The 21051-nt window shown below is 34.4% G+C and overlaps 2 protein-coding genes across 2 annotated transcripts; one reads left to right on the top strand and one right to left on the bottom strand.

Annotated features, from left to right (window-relative positions):
- The first annotated feature begins 10690 nt into the window (after window positions 1-10690).
- Window positions 10691-13294, top strand: LOC127127053 (probable polygalacturonase). The gene is made up of 6 exons (XM_051056137.1): window positions 10691-10866; window positions 10997-11323; window positions 11692-11812; window positions 11927-12101; window positions 12203-12273; window positions 12373-13294. The coding sequence occupies exons 1-6, from the start codon at window positions 10831-10833 to the stop codon at window positions 13089-13091; spliced, it is 1449 nt and encodes a 482-aa protein (XP_050912094.1). The 5' UTR covers window positions 10691-10830; the 3' UTR covers window positions 13092-13294.
- Window positions 13243-15603, bottom strand: LOC127127054 (mitogen-activated protein kinase homolog MMK2). Its single transcript, XM_051056138.1, has 6 exons — window positions 15211-15603; window positions 14691-14820; window positions 14358-14495; window positions 13942-14274; window positions 13678-13861; window positions 13243-13577 (listed from the first exon to the last, which is right to left on the bottom strand). The coding sequence occupies exons 1-6, from the start codon at window positions 15396-15398 to the stop codon at window positions 13402-13404; spliced, it is 1149 nt and encodes a 382-aa protein (XP_050912095.1). The 5' UTR covers window positions 15399-15603; the 3' UTR covers window positions 13243-13401.
- Window positions 15604-21051: the final 5448 nt, after the last annotated feature.

Here is a 21051-nt window from a genome sequence, read left to right as displayed (position 1 = left end):
ACATCATGTAAGATAGCTTTCAATACCCTAACAACCTTAAAGCCTTAGGGAGCCGTTATTTACTAGGGGTTGTCACATATATTGTATATTTATCTAGTACAATATGTAAGCTATTGAAGTTCATAATTTGTAGGAGCTAGTACTCTGAAGTAATTTGAAATAAATGAAAAGAATGGCTTGAAGTTATTGACGAAAAATGTGACGATCAATCAATATTATTAGTTCACTCGTGGAAGGTTGGATTCACAACAAAATGTCGAGCAAAGTTGTTTTCATAATATAAAAGAGTGGGTTTTGTGAATGGGTTATGTAGATCTTAAAGTAAGTATGTAAGTCATTAAAGTTCACAAGTTGTAAAAGTCAGAGCTCTGTATTTAGCTTCAAAGGAGGAACGAGATATCATTGTTTGCTTCTTTGACCGTCAGGAAATTAATGAAGAACCCATGAAAATGCAAAAATCAGTGGTGGATCTACGAGACACATGGCAAGTGGCCCAGTCTGAATCACTGAAGCCTTTGAGATGAATCAGTGAATCAGAAGTGGCAACAGGTTTGGCTGCAAGTCTCCATGTATCATCAAGAATATCTAATGCATATTTGCATTGGCTTTAGTGAATTCCTTTGTTGGTGCGAGAAACTTCAAGGCCAAGAAATTATTTGAGATTCCCTAAGTCTTTGATGCAGAAAGTGTGGAACTATGTTTTACAGGTTAGTGATTAAAGAAACTCCGTTGAAGATGAATAGACTTTTGATGATGACAACTAGTATTTGATGATAATAACTAAAGTGAAAGTATAACAAGCAGTGTGCAAGCCCACAAAGCTAGGGTTCAATGATCATTGCAAAGATCTTCTAATGATGGTACTTACTTGGAATAAATCTCAAACCTAATCCTTAAGAAGAGTTCAAGCAAGTGTCTGTATGACTGGATAATTTGACGAATCTTAAAGTTTTAAAGTATGAAAGAGAAAAAATGTGAAAACTCACCTTATTGTGTCTGAGTGAATAATATATTATAAAAATATAAGAATTTTTTCGTAAATTATATAGATAATCACAAAAAAAAACAATTATTCTCTAAAATATAAGACATATATAATCACTTCAACTAATTTTCAGTTAATTGCTGTCAAAACAATATAAGACATATTTGAATTAGTTACTACGACAACAATAATATTTCACTAAAAAATTAAGTTACTATAAATTTCAATAGAGGGACAAAAGTCAATCTATAGATCATCGGGTAAGAGAACAAACTCGTGATGGTTTGGAAGAGAAAAGTTGTCTATGATTGAATCATATCCACAAAGACCCACTATTGGGGGGAGGGATTCTCTCCCGTTTTTTTTAAATTTTGTTCAGTGTAATCTTATCCATTCATGACGAGATATAAAAATAATAAAATATTAAAAACAAAAAAAAATGAATTGCTGATGGAATTTTAACGGTCCAAATTTCTCTGCATACTTCCCGATGTAAATACACACCTCACTGCATAGTCTCCGGTGTTAATACACACCGGAGACAATCCTAATCCCACTATTGGAGGCATGACCAACCATAGATAATTGCTACTGTGACTCGTGAGTGGAACTGAAAAACTTCAACTTAGCAGCCTATAGTGCCAAAGGAATATACTCTACCACTACATTTTAAGAAAACAACTCAATTTAATAAGTTTCTATATGTACTCCAATGCTAACAATCTATGCTTTAAGAATATAAGTAGTCACGAGTAATCACTAATGCGAATGATAACTATAGTAGTTATGAAGCATGAACACTATTGAATTACAAGAGAGTGAGATGTTTAAATAAATTGTGTGTTTAAAAGATATTATAGAGATTGTATAGAGAGTTTAAATTAATTAAATGCTATAATAGACATAAAATCGCAAATATTCTTAACCTGCATCTTTAATATTGGGTGTGTCGTGGTATCCGATATCACTAGTATCCGATATTTATATGACACTCGTATAATATATGTCGAAAAAATCAAAACGATATTGAAAAAGACACCAAATAATATTTATTTTATTTGCCTCAACTTGCTTTTTTTTACTTCAACCCATCTTATATATTTATCGAGACAAATCTCGTACACATTTTAAAAAATTAAACATGTATTAAAACAACATTAACAATGAAAAATAAAGATTATAATTTAATTTTAGAATATTTTTAACTTTTTAATAATAAATAAATAAATGAAATTTAATTATATATATATATATATATATATATATATATATATATATATATATATATATATATATATATATATATATATATATATATATATATATATATATATGTATATATCAGGGTCGGTCAAATCATATCGGAGGCCCGTTCTAATTACAAAAATGGATCCATTTTTTTTTTAAAATACAATTATAATAATGAAAAAAAATATCAAAAATATAATTATATATTAATTAAAAATAAATTTAATTATAATTATTTTGAGTTTTGATCAATCTTGATTTTTGTATGTATTGAGTTTTTATCATAACATTTCTTTCAATTATTGAGTTTTTTTAATAATATTTTATTTATTTTTATTAATATTTATGAAAAAAAATTCAAAATTTGGGGCCTGTGCTGCAGCACATGCTGCACTTGCATAGGGCCGCCCTGATATATATATATATATATATATATATATATATATATATATATATATATATATATATATATATATATATATATATATATATATATATATATATATATATATATATATATATATATATATATATATATATATATATATATATATATATATATATATTTTCAAGATATATTGACATCAGATATAAATTTAAAAGAATGACATTAAATCTTACTTCCTCCGTTCCTTTTTAAGTGTCATTTTTTGACTTTTTACACCTATCAAAAAAGTTAATCATTATTATTATTTTTCAAACAATAATTCTTCTTTTACCTATAATATCCTTTTTTATTTTTTACATTCACTTTACTTTTTCTCTCTCTATAATCATTATCTAGGGATAATTTTGAAAAAATTGCAATTAATATTACCTTAAACTTTACAAATGACAATTAAAAATAAATAATTTTTTTGCAAGATAGTGACACTTGTAAAGTAACGGATGGAGTATCTGTTAATATCATTTGATCAAACCGTCATATAAATAGTTTATTTTTAGTAAAAATAATGGGTCAAATATTTTTTTTTAAATTTATTTAATACAATCTTGATGAATCCTTTTAACAGTTGGAGTTGATATTTGATGAATGTGTTATATATATATATATATATATATATATATATATATATATATATATATATATATATATATATATATATATATATATATATATATATATATATATATATATATATATATATATATATATATATATATATATATATATATATATATACTCTGATCACTATTATAAATAAATAAAAAATTTAGGTTCATTGAAGATTTTTTTTTAAAATAATCATATTTTTCAATTTAAATTTTAAAATAATATATTTTTCAAAATAATTACGGAAATAATCCCCTTTCATGACTTATGCGCCACTTGAACTGACGCATCTATTATCCAATCAAAAGGAGTCGTCCAAGCCATTGACGCATGCATTGTATCATGCATGTGAATGCGCCACATGCAATGGCGCATGCATGTGAATGCGCCACATGAATTGGTGCATGCATGTAGTCATGTAAGTGTGCGGCAAAATCATTGTCGCATGCATGTAGTCATGTGTGTGTGCGTCCAAAGCAATGTCGCATGCATGTGCACTAATCTATAAATAAATAATATTTCTCCCATAATTTTTCACACAACTTCTTACCCTCCTTCTGTTTTCCTTCAATCTCCTTCAATTTTCTTTTCTTTAAAATGTCTTTATATTCATATATTCACAAGAGAAATACCGATGTAATCTTTTCAGCAGTGCAATATCCGATAAAGATCTGACTTTGGAATATAGATACGTTCGAACGTCTTAACAGGACCTTGAACCGTTGGTTAGATGGAGATTTTATAGATGGTGAAAGGATCAGAAGAATTTAATGGCTTGATACCACGTCCAACCAAAATGGAGAAGTTCGTTTATGGGTGGATATTAAGACTTCCAGAGACGTTCACGGGATGATGTATACTCCTTACAAAATTATTTTGATGGTTGTAATCGCACATTTATGTTGTTATAATCACATAGTTATGTTGTTTATGTGTTGTATTTGTTAGTGATGGTATTTTATTTGTTGTATTGTTGTTTATGTGTTGCTTATGTGTTGTATTTGTTTGTGATGATATTTCCTTACAAAGTTATCATATGAAATGAATGTTGTTTTTAATATAAAGCAAAAGAGTTACAATTAAAATTATCTTGTTATGCTTGTTCCAACACTGGGACAGTTAGTACGATTATGACCGGGTTGGCGACATGAACTACATAATCTAACCATTTTGTTCGCCATATCCATTTTGGTTCGAATACGGGTGCTATTTGGGCGACCCTTTTTCTTTCTTCGCAGTATTTCATTGTGCCAGAGAATGTCCCCTTGATATGCAGACCAAATTGATAATAGTCTCTAGAGCATAGTGTTTAAGAGCCATCAAATATTTTGGAAGTTGTTTGTATGACTCCTCCCAATTGTCAAATAATTTTTCAACTGCCTTAGTCCTAGCTATCCACGCCTTCCTGTATGATGGAGTATAGTTGTATTGTGTTACAATATGCGAGATTATTATACCCACCGTTAACGACGGATTGTCGCTAATGACATACATAATTTCATCGTATATTAACTGAGAGTTGAGTTTGTGATGGTCTTGCATTGGGTTCGTGATTAAGCATGTGTGAATTGAACCCATAGAACCTATCTCCCAAGAATCACTCCTCTTCTAGTATGATGCTGACAACCGAAACAAGCAGAGCTCATTTCAATAATAAATCTTATACCTCATTGCATTAGTTCGATCAACCCTATAATCAACTGTTAATTTCATGTGATACTTTTTAATGGCTTTGACACGGTCTTCTTTTATGCGAAATTTGTTTCCTTCTTTCAATGATTCTTGAATTTGCACATAAGGATTGTAAAATATATATAACAAAATTTGTCTCCTTCTTTCAATATAATACTACTAAACAACTCTACATTTGATTTTAAAAAATTATCCAATTGCATATCCTCTAATCATGTCATATTCTTGTACATTTTATCTGGAGGCCGTATTTGGGTCTTGATCATCAGGTTAACCATGATGATGATGCAGTTTGGACAACAAAAACACCAATTATTTGGTTCACTAATGTGGAGATGCACCAGAGTGACTGTGTAAAACTGGATTTTGGCATGCAACAACAAATTCCAGAACTTTCGACGTGTTTGGGAGATTGACATCAACAAAGAATCGATGGCCAATGAGATTATTCTAATTGGAGAGATTTCGTAAAAGAGATGTGTCGTCATTGGAGGAATCGACGATAACACATCTTAAATGAACCAGTCATACATGGTGTTATACCAATTCAATATTATATGGCATGGTTTAGGTCGGTTACAACACCATAATTTGTGTATGAGCCAAGGTATTTGATTGATTAACACCAACGAGCTTTGTCATCAAACGTCCAACAACAAATCACCGCCCAAGAACAATGTCAATTCACCCAAACCCAATGACCAACCTCACATCATCACCCTATCATATACACCCAACCATCAAACACCCAACCTCGCAACCAATTCATGCCACACACCCAAACTCAAAACCAGGAATCAAACTCTAACCACCAACAACCAGACGCAGCCATCACAACAGTCTATAGCCCGAATGATTCATATGATTCAGCATCATGCCATCGTAGCCCCCCAACAATGAGCACTCAAACATCCCATCGCCATATCACCCATCCATTGTTTGACTTTAGTACACCACATGAACCATTGCTTCGTTTCCAAAATGATTCAATGTCCCAATTCGGGCAACCATATTGTCCACAATCCACCAAACTACAACGACCCAACTGCGATAACATGGGCACCAAACTCAATTACGAAAGCACCCTTGGTGACACCCTCCTAGCTATTGGGGAGAAATTATGACAAATCTATCAAATACCGCTGGACCTTCCACCAGACCTTCACACCAGCCACCATTGCATCATATAAGCACTCAAAGACCCAAAACACCTCAGAAAAATCGTGGGAGACCTCGAAGACAAGCTAACGCATCTGGGTGTAGAACATGAGGGCGTTTCAATCGGGGTGAGTCATTGATTTTCTTATCAATTGTTATGTATTTTAACTTTATATTATAATATTATTTTTTATTTAAGTCTTTAATTTAATTATTTATAAATATAAAATATAAAATTAAAAAACACATGTAGTACATGCGCCATATGCAATGGCAAATACACCGATGTATTGTATGCATACGCCAATGCATGTGGCTTCAAGGCATGCGCCTAACCAAATGGCGTCTATGATCATTTGGGAATTTGCAAGGCATGCATGCACCCTACCAAGTGGCGTCTGTGTTCATTGGAAATTAAATGCGACGCATACGTAATAAAATGTGGTTATTTCGGTAATTATTTTGAAAAATAGGTTATTTTAGAATTTAAATTGAAAAATATGGTTATTTTAAAAAAAATATTCATTAAATATTTGATATATGTGATATATAATAATAATCAAATACATCATTTATTTAATGAATCTAAGATGTTTTTTTCTTATACTCTCTCGATTCCTTTTTAAGTGTTATTGTATTAAAAAAATTTATTTTTGTTAATTGTCACTTGCAAAGTTCAAGGTGATATTATTTGCACTTTTGTCAAAATTAGCCCTACATAATTATTACAAAAAGAGAAAATGTAAAATGAATATAATAAATAATTAAGGATATTATAGATAAAAAGAGAATTGTTGTTGAAAAAATAAGAAATTTTTACCAAAATAGCCCAAATTTTCCAAAACATTTCCCAAACTACCTCACTTTTAGGAGGAGGTGTCAATCCAATTGGCGACTCCTCTTAAAAATAGAGTGCAGACGCCAATTGGATTGGCTAGGGCACATGGTGCAGCCAATTCAATTGACGCCCATGTGTAATTTTTCAAAGGAGACGCCAATTGGATTGACACCTCAGTGTATTTTATATTTTTTAATTATAAATAGAGGTGTTGTGTGAATCATTTTTCCACATCTCATTTCATCATTTGGAAATCATGTTTGGTGTTCGTCGCCGCTATGGAAAGATGATTTATGCGAGAGACAAACCTCAAATGTTGATGCTCTTCTGGAACATCACTACGTTTGATCAACTGAAGAGGGAGCTGGTTTGTTGGTTAGATGGGAAAATACCAGAAGGGAAAAAAATTAGAAGTATTGAGAGACTCGACAATATCTTTGGTTGGGTGCGAATGAAAACTGATAAGGATGCTAGGGAAATGATGTTCAGACGAGATGACATCACTTTGATTGTTGTAATCAGTTAGAAATATTATGTTTTCAGTTTGCTTATGTTGTAGTGACATCACTTATGTTTTCAGTTAGAAATATTATGTAATCAATAACAAAAACTTAATGATATATAAAAATTGAAGGTTACAAAAATCCAATGTTACAAAAAGATTATGACCCAGATGATGCTCCTCGATTGGGACAGTTGTTCTTATTGTGTCCTGGTTGACGATAAATACTACATAGTCTTATCATTTTATCTGTCGTATCCATTTCTATCCTGATACGTGTGCTGTTTGACCATCCCTTTTTCTTTCTACGCATCTCGTCGTTGTGCCAAACTATGTCACATTCTATGGAGGCCAGTATTCCTCCATTGGTAGCACCGAGAAGCTTTTATTATAGACATTCATGACGGTGATGGTCTTGTACACATCAGATAGATGGTTGTAAGCGTCCTGACGAGTATGTGTGCATGCTGCAATGACATGGGAGTAAGGAATGCGGAAAGTTTGGAATTTTCCACAGTCGCACCAACTTCTGTTTAGTTTGACAACATAGGCTAAATTTGGTCTCCCCTCGTTGTGGTCCATTGTTTCCTGGACGCTGAAATTTTTCCTATGACGGTCAAAGATTGTTATAGCGTGTGTGCTAGCTTTGATGCTTTCCTCTTTCATGACTTTCATGCAACACTCACTGAATACTTGTCCAGACATTAACACCGCACTCCATCTTTCACTTCTGGTTGCGAACATAGAAGCCAACCTATAATAGGTTGATCTGACTAAGGCGGTTATTGGAAGATTTCTAATGCCTTTGAATACGCCGTTCATGCATTCCACAAGGTTTCTTGTCATGTGACACTATCGACAACCTCCGTCAAATGCCCGTATGCACAAAAGTAAGTTGTTTAAAATGCTATATATTTACTTACTTTAACAATTATTATCTCTAACTAATATTTTTACCTTTATGGTGCAGATGGTCGGCACGTGCTATGAATTATAACAGATGTCTTAGACACTATATTACCCAGTATCGCAATCTCTTGGATCACCTTCGACCGACAGACGTATGGATAATAACCTCATTATTTCGTTATAATTTAATAACTTCTTCTACCAAGTTTATAATCCAAGTTACTTTCACATTTCAGTTCATTTGGTGTCCATACCTAAATTTGGATCATGACCATGAAGTCAACGAAGAAGACGCAACCATATGGACTGCATGCACACTGATAATAAGTTTCACAATTGTGGAGATGCACAACAGTGATCGTGTGAAGTTGCAGTTCGGTATGCTTCAACACATCCCAGATCCCCCAACAAGCCTAGGAGAATGACATCTACACAAAGTTAACGACCAATGGAACTTCAATCCATGGCAAAGCTTCGCAAGATCTGAGTGTCGCAAATGGAAGCACCGCCATGACCATGTCTTAACTGACGCAGTGATGTCAAATAAAAAAAAACTAAGTCGTACTTATATGGCTTGGTAGAGATCGGTTGGTTTTGAGTTCATCGCCGATGATATGTACCTATACGACCCACGCCAACAACCTTACACACCAGATGCCTCAACATCTAACCCCTAACAACATTGTCAGATCGGATACACACAACTCTCTGTCCGTCAAACTTTCCGTTTCACAAACACACAAACATACAACCCAAATATGCCATACACCCAACCATAATACCAAGAGCATACCCCATACCACCAACAACAAATAGATCATCAACCAGAGACCCAACATCGCTTCGCATTCAACACATCACCCTACCAAAGTCGCCTTAGCCAAAACACTCAATGATCATTCAACACCAATCGTCCCTCCTCCTACCATGGCCAAGAAGCTCAAACCTCACAAAATCGAAACCTCCAACAATCCTATCTCTACCAAACACCCCAACAATCTCTCCAACCTTTCCTCAACGCATCATTCACACTCATGTCTCCCTTCAACCGTCCCGGTCGCCCACCAATAAGTCAAACACAACCCAACTACTCTGGCATGGGTCATGAACTCAGCTATGACAGTACACCTTCGATGCATACTCAAGACTATGCTGATTTGTCTGACTATCTCAACATGCCATCTCATGTAGTTGGTAGTGATGTTCCTGATCCCTCAGTTGCTCAAACACCAGTGGTGAATCATCAACGTGGGTTAGGGCCACGAGTTCGGGTAGCTAGGGGATGTGGGACTGGAGGTCAGTTAGGTGATCCTGGTCATCAACATTAGGCTTTTTTGTGTAAACGAGAATTTATATTAATATGAATTGGTCCTATTTCGAAATTATGTATCACATAAACTATTTAACAAAAAAATACAAAATACACTGAAGTGTCAATCCAATTGGCGTCTCCTTTGAAAAATTACTCATGGGCGTCAATTGAATTGATTGCACCATGTGACCTAGTCAATCCAATTAGTGTTTGCACTCTAATTTTAAGAGGAGACGCCAATTGGATTGACGTCTTCTCCTAAAAGTGGGGTAGTTTGAATATTTTTTTAAAAATTGAGTTATTTTTGTAAAAAATTACAAAAATAACAATAATAATTTTTTTTATATAAATATAAAATAAAAATAAAAATAACATTTAAAAAGAAATAAGGGTGTAATAGGGACCGGAGGATGTATATATTTATTGGTGTCTATATTTTATGTGGAAGTATTTGTGTTGTATTGTGTTTCGATGTTGGTGTTCAGAGTCTTCAACCTATAGATAGTGAATATAGTGATTAAAGTGAATTGAATTGAATTGAGTTGAAATTTGAGAAAGAGAGCAATACAAGAATTCTCCACCCGTGAGGAAGTAAGTGGGTCGGCAAAAGGGTAGTGGGACTGCGAGCACTCACGAGACCTAATACTCAAACTGACAACTTCCATAAAGTTAAACCTTTCGGGCAACTGGGTCCCATCATACTTTAAACTAGTTATAACTAATTATATGTGTCTTTATGTTCCTTAAATTTGCTTATTAAAATTAAATCCCACTTTAAAATTTTATATAGATTATGTAGCACTAGTCTAATAACATGCGGGCACAGTGGAGTAATCACTTATCTCAAGAGTGAATATTCAAAATCCAAAATTAAATTTTATTAATGTATTCTTTTGTAATGAACACTCCTATTACTTTCGTAATTAAAATTTATTATTTATCATATTGTAATCTAAAAATAAAGGCAAAGGAGTATATGTTGTTTTAGAATGACAAAAAGCTCATGAAGTCTATCCTTTTCATCTTTTAGGAACCAATGGACCTATTGGCACTGAACTTCACCTATAAATACTTAACATAACTTCACTCTCCACATATACCAAAATCAAATTCCAACCTTCTTTCTCTTACAATGAAGCTCTTGTGGAAAACTCACATGAGGCTACAAGTAAAACCCTTCATCCTCACCCTCTATTATTCATATATTCTATTCATATATAGTGCATATACTTTGAGAAATTCCGCTACATTTTTCTTAGTTCTAACCATTTATTTTCATGGCTATGTTGATTTTACAGGTGATTAAATTAGTATTTGCTCTCTTTGTGGTGACACTTAGAACAGCTGAGAGTAGAAAAGCCAAAATTGTGACAGCTTCATTTGAGTACAATGGTATAAATTGTAGAGCACACAGTGCTTCTTTGACGGATTTCGGCGGTGTTGGAGACGGAGTTACATCGAACACAAAGGCTTTTCAGTCTGCAATTAGTAATCTGAGTCAGTATGGTTCCGAAGGTGGTTCTCAGCTCTATGTTCCTGCCGGAAAATGGCTCACTGGTAGTTTTAGTCTTACTAGTCACTTTACTCTCTATTTGGATAAAGATGCTGTTCTTCTTGCTTCTCAGGTACCTCATAAATTTCCATAATTTGGTAACTGATTAATCAACATATTCTAGATTAAGTGTTTATTGTGTTATGCTAAAGTTAAAGCTTTCTACCTCACAAATGTAACCCCTAGAAAAAAAGACTTTATAGAGGGTATCATGTGAGTTACAAATGAGGAAGATATTCAATAAATGAATGAAATGCAAAGAATGTGTCACAGGTTTCATCACTTTTGTTTTATTCTTATATTCACACACCAACTCTATAGATCATAGAGTGGTCCATTACATTTTTTGTCTCTCACTATTCTGAGTGTGTGCCATGTTTGTGGCACTTTCATTAGTGCTAACTCTATTTGTTTTTTTATTGTGTTAATAAAATAATTTAGGATATAACTGAGTGGCCTGTGATTGAACCATTACCGTCATACGGTAGAGGAAGAGATGCTCCAGCAGGAAGATTCACAAGCCTCATATTCGGAACTAACCTCACCGATGTTATTGTCACAGGTATGAAGAAAAACATATGAAAAATATTAATCAAAGCAAAGCGCGCTTGTTGAGTGATTCGCAAGAAAATTACAATATAAGTCTTAAAATCAACTGTGACCCTTTTGTTAACAGGCGAAAATGGCACGATAGATGGTCAAGGCGCATTTTGGTGGCAACAGTTTCATCGAAAAAAGTTGAAGTACACACGCCCCTACCTGATCGAACTTATGTTCTCGGATGGCATCCAAATCTCAAATCTAACTCTCTTAAATTCTCCATCATGGAACATTCATCCTGTTTACAGCAGGTAAATAACCACAACATGTCCTTAAATTCATATTTCATCTCTTTTAGTTCCTCTTTTACTTTCAAAGACTATATAATAACAAAATTTTCAATACTATACAGCAATATTATTGTGCAAGGCATCACTATTTTTGCTCCTGTCACATCTCCTAACACTGATGGTATCAATCCAGGTCAGAATTAGAAAACATTTTATACAAAACATTCAAAAAAGTATTGGATTTGGTTGTGTTGATAAACTTTTTGCTCTTTTTCCTTGTGTTGATGTTTAGACTCGTGCACAAATACAAAAATTGAAGACTGTTACATAGTTTCTGGAGATGACTGTGTTGCTGTGAAAAGTGGGTGGGATGAGTATGGTATAAAATTCGGTTGGCCTACGAAACAACTAGTAATCAGAAGATTAACATGCATTTCACCATTCAGTGCAACAATTGCCTTAGGAAGTGAAATGTCTGGAGGGATACAAGATGTTAGAGCCGAAGACATCACAGCCATTCAGACAGAATCGGGTGTAAGAATCAAAACAGCTGTTGGTAGAGGAGGGTATGTAAAAGACATATATGTGAAGAGATTTAATATGCATACGATGAAATGGGCGTTTAAGATGACAGGTGATTACAATTCACATGCTGATACTCACTTTGATCCTAATGCTTTGCCGGAGATCGCGAATATCAACTATAGAGATGTTGTGGCTGAGAATGTTACGATAGCGGCCAAGTTTGAAGGAATTTCTAATGACCCTTTTAAGGGAATTTGTATTGCTAATGTGACACTAGGGATGGCTGTTAAGGCCAAGAAAAGGCCATGGACATGTACTGATATTGAAGGGATGACTAGTGGGGTGACGCCTACGCCTTGTGATTTGTTGCCTGATCAAGGGCCTGAGAAAATCGCGGCGTGTGATTTTCCAGAAGAGAGTTTACCTATTGATAAGTTGGAGCTTAAGAAGTGTTCTTACAACATGAAATATGTTGAGATGTTTTAGACTATGTAGTTATGCTTAGGAATGATGTTTCTTATAAGCATTTCTCAAAGTTGAGAAGTGAATGGTGTTTCAAATTATAGTAATCAAAACAGTTTTTTTCTTCTTTTTCTTTTTTAGTCTATGCAACTTTATGGCTTGAGATTATGTAAGATTCAATGCTAAATATTGATCAGCTATATTCAACTCTTGATGTGATTATCCTATACAGATTTTTTCAAGTCTCAATCAATATCAATATAATTTGTCAAAAAAAGTTTGAAATAAGCTGTGAAGTATTTAACTATAAACATACAATGGTAAATGCAAAATCTCAATAAATAGGTGGATCGGGATTGAACTTCACAGATTCTTTCCAGACGAGTTCCTTAATCTCTTGTTCGGTGAAAGACGGTTTCTCAAAATCGAAATTGAAAGGTCTAGAGCAAACAGGTTCCACAACAATATCATGGAGAGGTGCCAAGTATTGGTGGCTCAGAGCCTCATCAACTGCAATGAAGTAGTGTGCCAGCAATAAAGTATAAACATAAAGAGAATCCAAAGACTGTCGCAAATATACTGTCAAGTCAAGAATCGATATAATCTTTACCTGTAATGCGCCTGTTCGGATCAAAAACAAGCATTCTCTCTAATAAATCAACTGCACCGGGAGACATGTTGCGAAACCTAGCTGCAAATTGTTGTCTTGGATATTGAGGAAGCTGTTTTACATATCTACGAGCATTATCACTTCGTAGAAATCCAAGGCTGGTGTCATCGGGCGAACCTATGAGCTTTTAAAATCAAAGAAAATTTGTCAAACTAAAATTTATAAGTCTGAAAAAGATCAAAGATTATTACATGACCTATATACCTCTGTGATCAATCTGAGCTGATGAACGTAATCTTTCCCAGGAAATAGGGGCTGTCTTGTCACGATTTCACCAAGGATGCAACCAACTGACCATATATCAATGGCTGCAGTATATTTGGAGCAATTAAGAAGCAACTCTGGAGCTCGGTACCATCGAGTAACCACATACTCGGTCATGAAATCGGTTTCACAAGTAGTTCTAGCTAGACCAAAGTCTCCGATCTTAAGATCACAATCGGAATTCAGTAGCAAGCTGCTAGGCTTTAGATCACGGTGCAGAATATTTGCTGAGTGTATGTATTTCAGTCCCCGTAACAACTGATACAGAAAATACTGGAAAACATATCTTATCAATCACTGTAATCAAAACATCTTTCAATATGACAGACATTAAAAGTCATAGTTGAAGGGCTAACCCAACAATGATCATCAGTCAATCGTTGATTGGAGCGGATTATTTGATGCAGGTCGGTATCCATTAACTCATAAACAATGTACACATCATTGAAATTTTCTTTCTGTGGTGGTCGTATAATGTCTTTAAGGACTATCACCTGTATCGGAGACGTGAATGGTAAGTAAAAAGTCTTGTTTGAAAACGAATTCTAATAAAGACTGCAAAATTGAAATCCAATCACGAAATTTTCACGAATCAAGGAGAAGTTGTATCTACAAACTGACGAGTAAGGAAATCATTCAAACAAAACTTCAATAAGAATGTCTTGAAAGTAAAAGGTTTATCAAATTACATTTTCATGATCCATGTGCTGGAGAAGTTTAATTTCTCGTAAGATCCTTTTGGCATTGATTCTGTTGTCAAATGCATTGCCAACCTTCTTAATAGCAACTTTTTCGCATGTCTCCACATTTACAGCAGAACTGAAGGAAAATGAAATTGTTGATAACAGAATCTAAATTTTAAGAAGCCATTCAACATATACATATAATCTTGAGTTTAACAAGTCTGAAAATCCTTAGGACTGTGTTCTTTACAGTGTCAAATTTAAATCACCTGAAATAATGATCCTATCTCATAGCGATAATATGAATAAATACCGTTAAGTCCAAATCAACTAGATTCTCTTTCAATTGATTTATTCTAATGATAAAAACTAACTAGCATCAGTTACAGGTTTCTTGCTCTAAAAGGCAAGCATTCCAAACCCTCAAAAGTTGCAAGCAATAAACAACTAAAACTAAAACCAAGAACAAACCTTTACATCAAGAAAAAAAGATTAACTGCATAATTTGTTTTTTTTTCTTTCTTACCAGACTATACCAGAAGCTCCTCTTCCAACGGGATGGATAGGAGGGACATACTTGCTCGAGACTTGAAAGAGGTTTCCATAGATATTGTAGTGAACATAGCGTCCACCATGAGTAAGAACTCCTTTGATATTCTTATGATCAGCTGAAGCAAGAGACCTGTCTTTCTGGTATGGAAGTTGAGAATCCATATTAAAGAAGAAAATGGGAAGCTCAGAATCCAAAAGAAAGCAAGGATTTTTCAGAGAAAATAGCTGAATTGGTGAAGTGGGGTGCAGTGAATTTAGAAGGTACGTGTTGTTATGAGTTTGTTTGGGCAAGGCCTTTGGTTTTGTAGGTGCTGAAGGAGAGAGAAAATAGGTATGAGTTTTGACCAAGAGAGAGAAAGTTAATGATTGTTTGTTTGCGTAAGCCTCTCTACGTGAATATTGTTGGAAATTTATCAATTTTATTGATTACTCCTCTTGATCTTCACTATTCACTCGAGTGAATCAACCACAATTTGATTGTAAGATTTCGCTGCACAATCGATAATGGAAGAAGAAAGAAAATATAAAATTGAAGAAAGAAGAAATTAGGGTTTAGGCAAAATAGGGAAGAAGAAAGATTTTTCTGCAAAGTTTCTCTATGCTTTCAACTGAAAATTCTTTGCAACTAAAAATTCTTTTTTTATGAGTTATTACAATACCTAATACTTGCTCCTCAAGTAAATCCCAAAATACCTAATTCTACTAACACTACAAAATTAGACCTAAGTTAAAACTTTTGTCGAGGTACACTACTTCGACGTTTCGACAACTATCACAATTCGACACTTCCTTATTCTGTCGAGCAACCTTTTTCGACACAAGGAATTACAAATCAACACACCACCTAATTCATTGTGTTTAAGCTATATATATTCATCATAAACCTTAACCTCTTAAACACTTCAACTTGTACTCCTTTTGTCATGATGACTGCAATCTGATTTTTAGTTTTGTAGTGTTCCAAGTTCAACTTCGTTTCTACCAATTGCTCTCGAAGATAATGGAACCTCATTTCGATGTGCTTGCATCGTCCATGCCCTATCGAGTTATTCGCCAGGTTGATAACACACGTGTTATCGATCTTCATAGTAATTGCTCCATGATTCTTTCTTGTAATCTCTTCGATCAAATTCACCATCCAAGTTGCTTGACATGCACAAAGAGAATAAGATATGCATTCTACTTCACACGACGACAATGCTACTACTAGTTCCTTTCTTGAACTTCAAGCAACTGGTGCACCACCTAACATAAACATATAGTCAACTGTGGATTTTCTATTCTCAATATCACTACACCAACTTGAGTCGTTGTATTCCACTAACTTGCATTCTTTTCTTTCATCAGCTGTAGGAAGTAAAATTCCAGAGTCGAGAGTTCCTTTCAAATACCTTAGTATCCTCTTCGTCGCTGTTAGGTGTGATACCTTTGGCTTCTGCGTGAATCTGCTCACCGTACCTACATTGTGCGCTAGATCAAGCCTTGTGTGACAAAGGCATCTAAGTGATCCAATGAGTCTTTTGTATTGCATTGGATCGACATCATCTTCATCTGTGTCTTTCGACAGTTTCAATCTAGCTCAGCTGGAGTCGGAGATGGGTTGCAATCTTGCATCTTAAATCTCTTGAGTATTTCACCTGCATATATTCTATGAGGCATCATAAAGCCTCTACTACCCTTGTAAAATTCGATACCAAGGAAGTATAAGAGATTTTCCAAGTCTGACATTTCGAACTCCTTACTTAGGTCATGTTTGAAGTCTTCAATCTCTTTCTTGCAACTTCCTGTTATCAATAGGTCATCGACATTGAGACATAGTATAAGCAACTCACTATTGCTTCTTCTTATATATACTTCATGCTCAATTATGCACTTGACAAATTCCTTTTCCCTTAGAAACCTATATATCTTCTTATTCCAAGCTCTTGGAGCTTACTTAACTCCATACATGAATTTATGCAGCCTGTATACGTTGCTTTCTTCGCCTTGTTTCACAAACCCAACTGGTTGTGCAACATAAACTTCTTCATCTAAAGGGTCATTCAGAAATGTATATTTCACATCCATCTGACACATGTGCTAGTTGTTCATTTTTGCAAGACTAATAACCAACCTGATTGTTTTAATCCTAGCAACAGGTGCATAAACTTCGTCGAAGTCGATTCCTTCCTTCTGAAGGAATCCTTTCCTCACAATTCTTGCCTTGTGCTGAGTTACTTCTCCTTTGGGATTCAACTTCACATTGTATACCCACTTCACATCTATTTCCTTATTGTCTTGAGGCAATTCGACAAGTGACCAAGTGTTATTCACTTTGATGGACTCAAATTCCTCATTCATTTCTTTCACCCACTTCGAATCCTTTATTGCTTTAACTTCATTGACTGGTTCGACATATGCATAGAAAGCATAGTGTACCAACTCACTTTCATCATTGACCATATCATCTGATGTAATCATACATTTCTGCAACCTTGCAGGAATGTGACTTGACCTTTGAGTTTTGCTTGTGCTTGCTTGACCTCTGACTTCTTCTTGTTCAACTTCACTTGTTGGTTATTTACATAAGATTCTCACTGAATATTTCTTGACATTTTCAGTCCAATCTCATTCCTTAAGATCATCTATGACCACCTCCCTACTGATCACTACTTACTTGTTCACTGGATCGAGCAACTTGTAACCTCCATTCGAATGATATCCTATTAGGATCATCTGACTCGACTTGTCATCAAGTTTTCTTCTCAACTGATTAGGAACATGTCTATGTGTTATTAACCTAAATAATTTCAGATGAATCAAGCTAGGCTTGACACCAGACCAACATTATTTTCATGTGATTCCTTCTAGATTCTTCGTCGGACATCTGTTCAAATCATATGTGGTTGTCGACATAACTTTTCCACATAGTTCTGTAGGTAGATGTTTTCCTTTCAACATACTTATCACCATATTCATGATGGTTCTATTCTTCCTTTTGCAGTTATGTTCTGCAGTGGAGTATAGGGTGGCACCACCTCATGCAGTATCTCTTCTTTCTCACATAACATGTCGAAGTCTTTCAACAAATATTCTCCACCACCATCAATCCTCAAAATCTTGAGCTTTCGACCACTTTGTCTTTCGACCATAGATTTAAAATTGGAAAATACCTCGATCACTTCACTTTTCTTCTTGATCAGGTAAGTCCATAGTTTTCGACTTAAATTATCTATGAATGTTACAAATTATTTGTTACCTCCAATCGGATATACCTGGATAAGACCATATACATCAGAGTATATGATTCCAAGAATTGCCTTCGACATGCTTTCCGCATCCTTGTTGAAGTTATTATTGTGCTTCTTCGCCTGAACACGTTCCTCACACACTTCGTTTGGAATGTCAATTTCTGATAACCCTGAAACCATATTTCTTCTTTTTAGATCTCTGATGTCTTTGAAATTGAGATGGTCAAGTCTATAGCTCCATATCCATTCATCCATGCTAGCTGCAGTTGCAAGTCACTTGTGCTCCATCATATTAAGTTCAATCTTGAAGGTTCTATTCTGAGACATGGGAGCCTTCAAGATTAACCTTCCACCTGAGTCGAGAACTCTCATCATCTTGTCTTCGATTGACACTTTGTAGTTCTTTTCGACCAACTGCCTTGTGATGAGTAAATTACTTTTCATGTCTGGTATGTAAACTATATTTGAAATTACTGACCTCTTGCCATTTTTCCTCATAATCAGAAGATCACCAATACCTTTAGCTGCTAGAGTATTGTCATTTGCAAATTTTACCATGTTCTTTATTGAGGGTTTTATGTTGACATACGCATATTTTCTACCAGTCATGTATGATGAGCATCCTGAGTCCAAGTACCATTGGTCCTGGAATCTTTATTTATCTTTTGTTGTGACCATCGATATCATCTCTTTTTCTTCATGCTTTGCGAACTTTGCATCATTTTCTTGATTCTTCTGTTTTTCATGACAATCACTTGAGTAGTGACCATAGTTTTGACAATTGAAACACGGAATGTGAGTTTTGTCAGCTTTTCGACCACCACTTATTCCTATACCTGCAACACCACCTATTTAGTTGCTTTGGTAGGAGGATTTTCTTTGGTTCGACCATCATCCTTCTTACTGATTTCGACCATCTGAATTATTGTATCCTCTTCTACCTTTTTTGTCAAACCACTTCCCTTTACCCTTTCTTTTCTCTTGCTGATTGCGCCTGTAAAGCCGCATAACTCTTCGACTTACCTTTATCTCTTTAAGCCATTCTTCGATCATGAGATTGAAGCATCCCTTGAAGCCCTTCCTTTGTCAATGTTGACAAATCTTTAGACTCTTTTGTGGCTAATACCATGTGGTCAAACTTTGGAGCCAATGACCTCTATATCTTTGTGGTAACTGATATTGATGTCAACGCCTCTCCATATACCTTGATTTAATTCATCAGTTTTGTAACCCTAGTGAAAAAATCAGTTATGCTTTCATTGTCTTCCATCTTAAGCAATTCATATGCTCTTTTGTGAGTTTGTAACCTCAATTCTTTCATCTTTTATGCGTCTCCAAACGGTTTTTCCATAATTTCCCTTGCTTCTTTCGCTGAATCAACATCAGTCATCTTTTCAAAAAAAATTGGAATCAACATATTGATGAATCATAAAGAGAGCTTTATAATCTTTCTTCTTTAATTCTTTTTGTGTAACCTTTTCTTCATCCATTGTGTTTTCTTCTAGCGACGTCACTCCCTCCTTCATAAGATCCTAAAGATCTTGACAACATAAAATAATCTTCATCTTCTTGCACCAATTCCCGTAGTTCTAATTCTTCAGAATTAGGAGACTCGTCGAAAAATACCAGTTCGGATGTTTCAATGCCATCATGTTTTGCTTCCCACGAATCACTCAGCCAGTGCTCTAGATATTAGATATTAGAAATTCGCCAATTTCCCATCAAGAATTTCACCAAAACTTGATGAATTCCAAACCAAATCTTGATGAACAAGAATCAATCTTTCTGATTGATTACTCCTCTTATTCTTCACTCTTCACTCGAGTGAATCAACCACACTTTGGTTGCAAGATTTCGTTGCACAATCGATAATGGAAGAAGAAAGAAAAGATAGAATTGAAGAAAGAAGAAATTAGGGTTTAGGAAAAATAGGGAAGAAGAAAGCATTTTCTGCAAAGCTTCTCTCTGCTTCCAAATTGGAATTTTATTCTTTGCAACTAGAAGTTCTTTCTTTTTGTTAAATTATTACAATTATAGGTGTTACTCCCTATTTATAGATCTTGGTTTGCTTGCTCCTTAAGCAAATCCCAATATACCTAATTCTGTTAACACTACAAAATTAGACCTAAGTTAAAATTCCTGTCGAGGTACACTAATTCGATGTTTCGACAACTATCACAATTTGACAATTCCTTGCTTATGTCGAGCAACCTGCTTCAACAAAAGGAATTACAAATCAACAAACATTGAAATTGGTTTAAACTGGAAAAGCTGGTGTGAAGATGTGGAACTTTTTGGATCCTTGCTTTTGACCTCTGTGTTTTTTATTCATATGATATGAATATCGAAGTGTTTATGCTATCTCTGATTTTTCTAACTTTTTTACCCTTAAAAAAATTAGCTCTTTAGTTTCTCTTTATGATATTATTTTGTGTTTTTTTATGATCCATTTTTATTTGAGAGTCAAAACAATGACATGACACATTGAAATTGACCTCACTTACTTAATAATTTTGCCACATCATTAAATTTATATTATTAAAACTTTTTTTTATCATTAATCTGATTTTAAATAAAGAGAAATT

This window comes from Lathyrus oleraceus, chromosome 3, assembly GCF_024323335.1.
Source record: "Lathyrus oleraceus cultivar Zhongwan6 chromosome 3, CAAS_Psat_ZW6_1.0, whole genome shotgun sequence".
NCBI lineage: Eukaryota > Viridiplantae > Streptophyta > Magnoliopsida > Fabales > Fabaceae > Lathyrus > Lathyrus oleraceus.
This window is presented reverse-complemented; position numbering and strand designations above follow the sequence as displayed.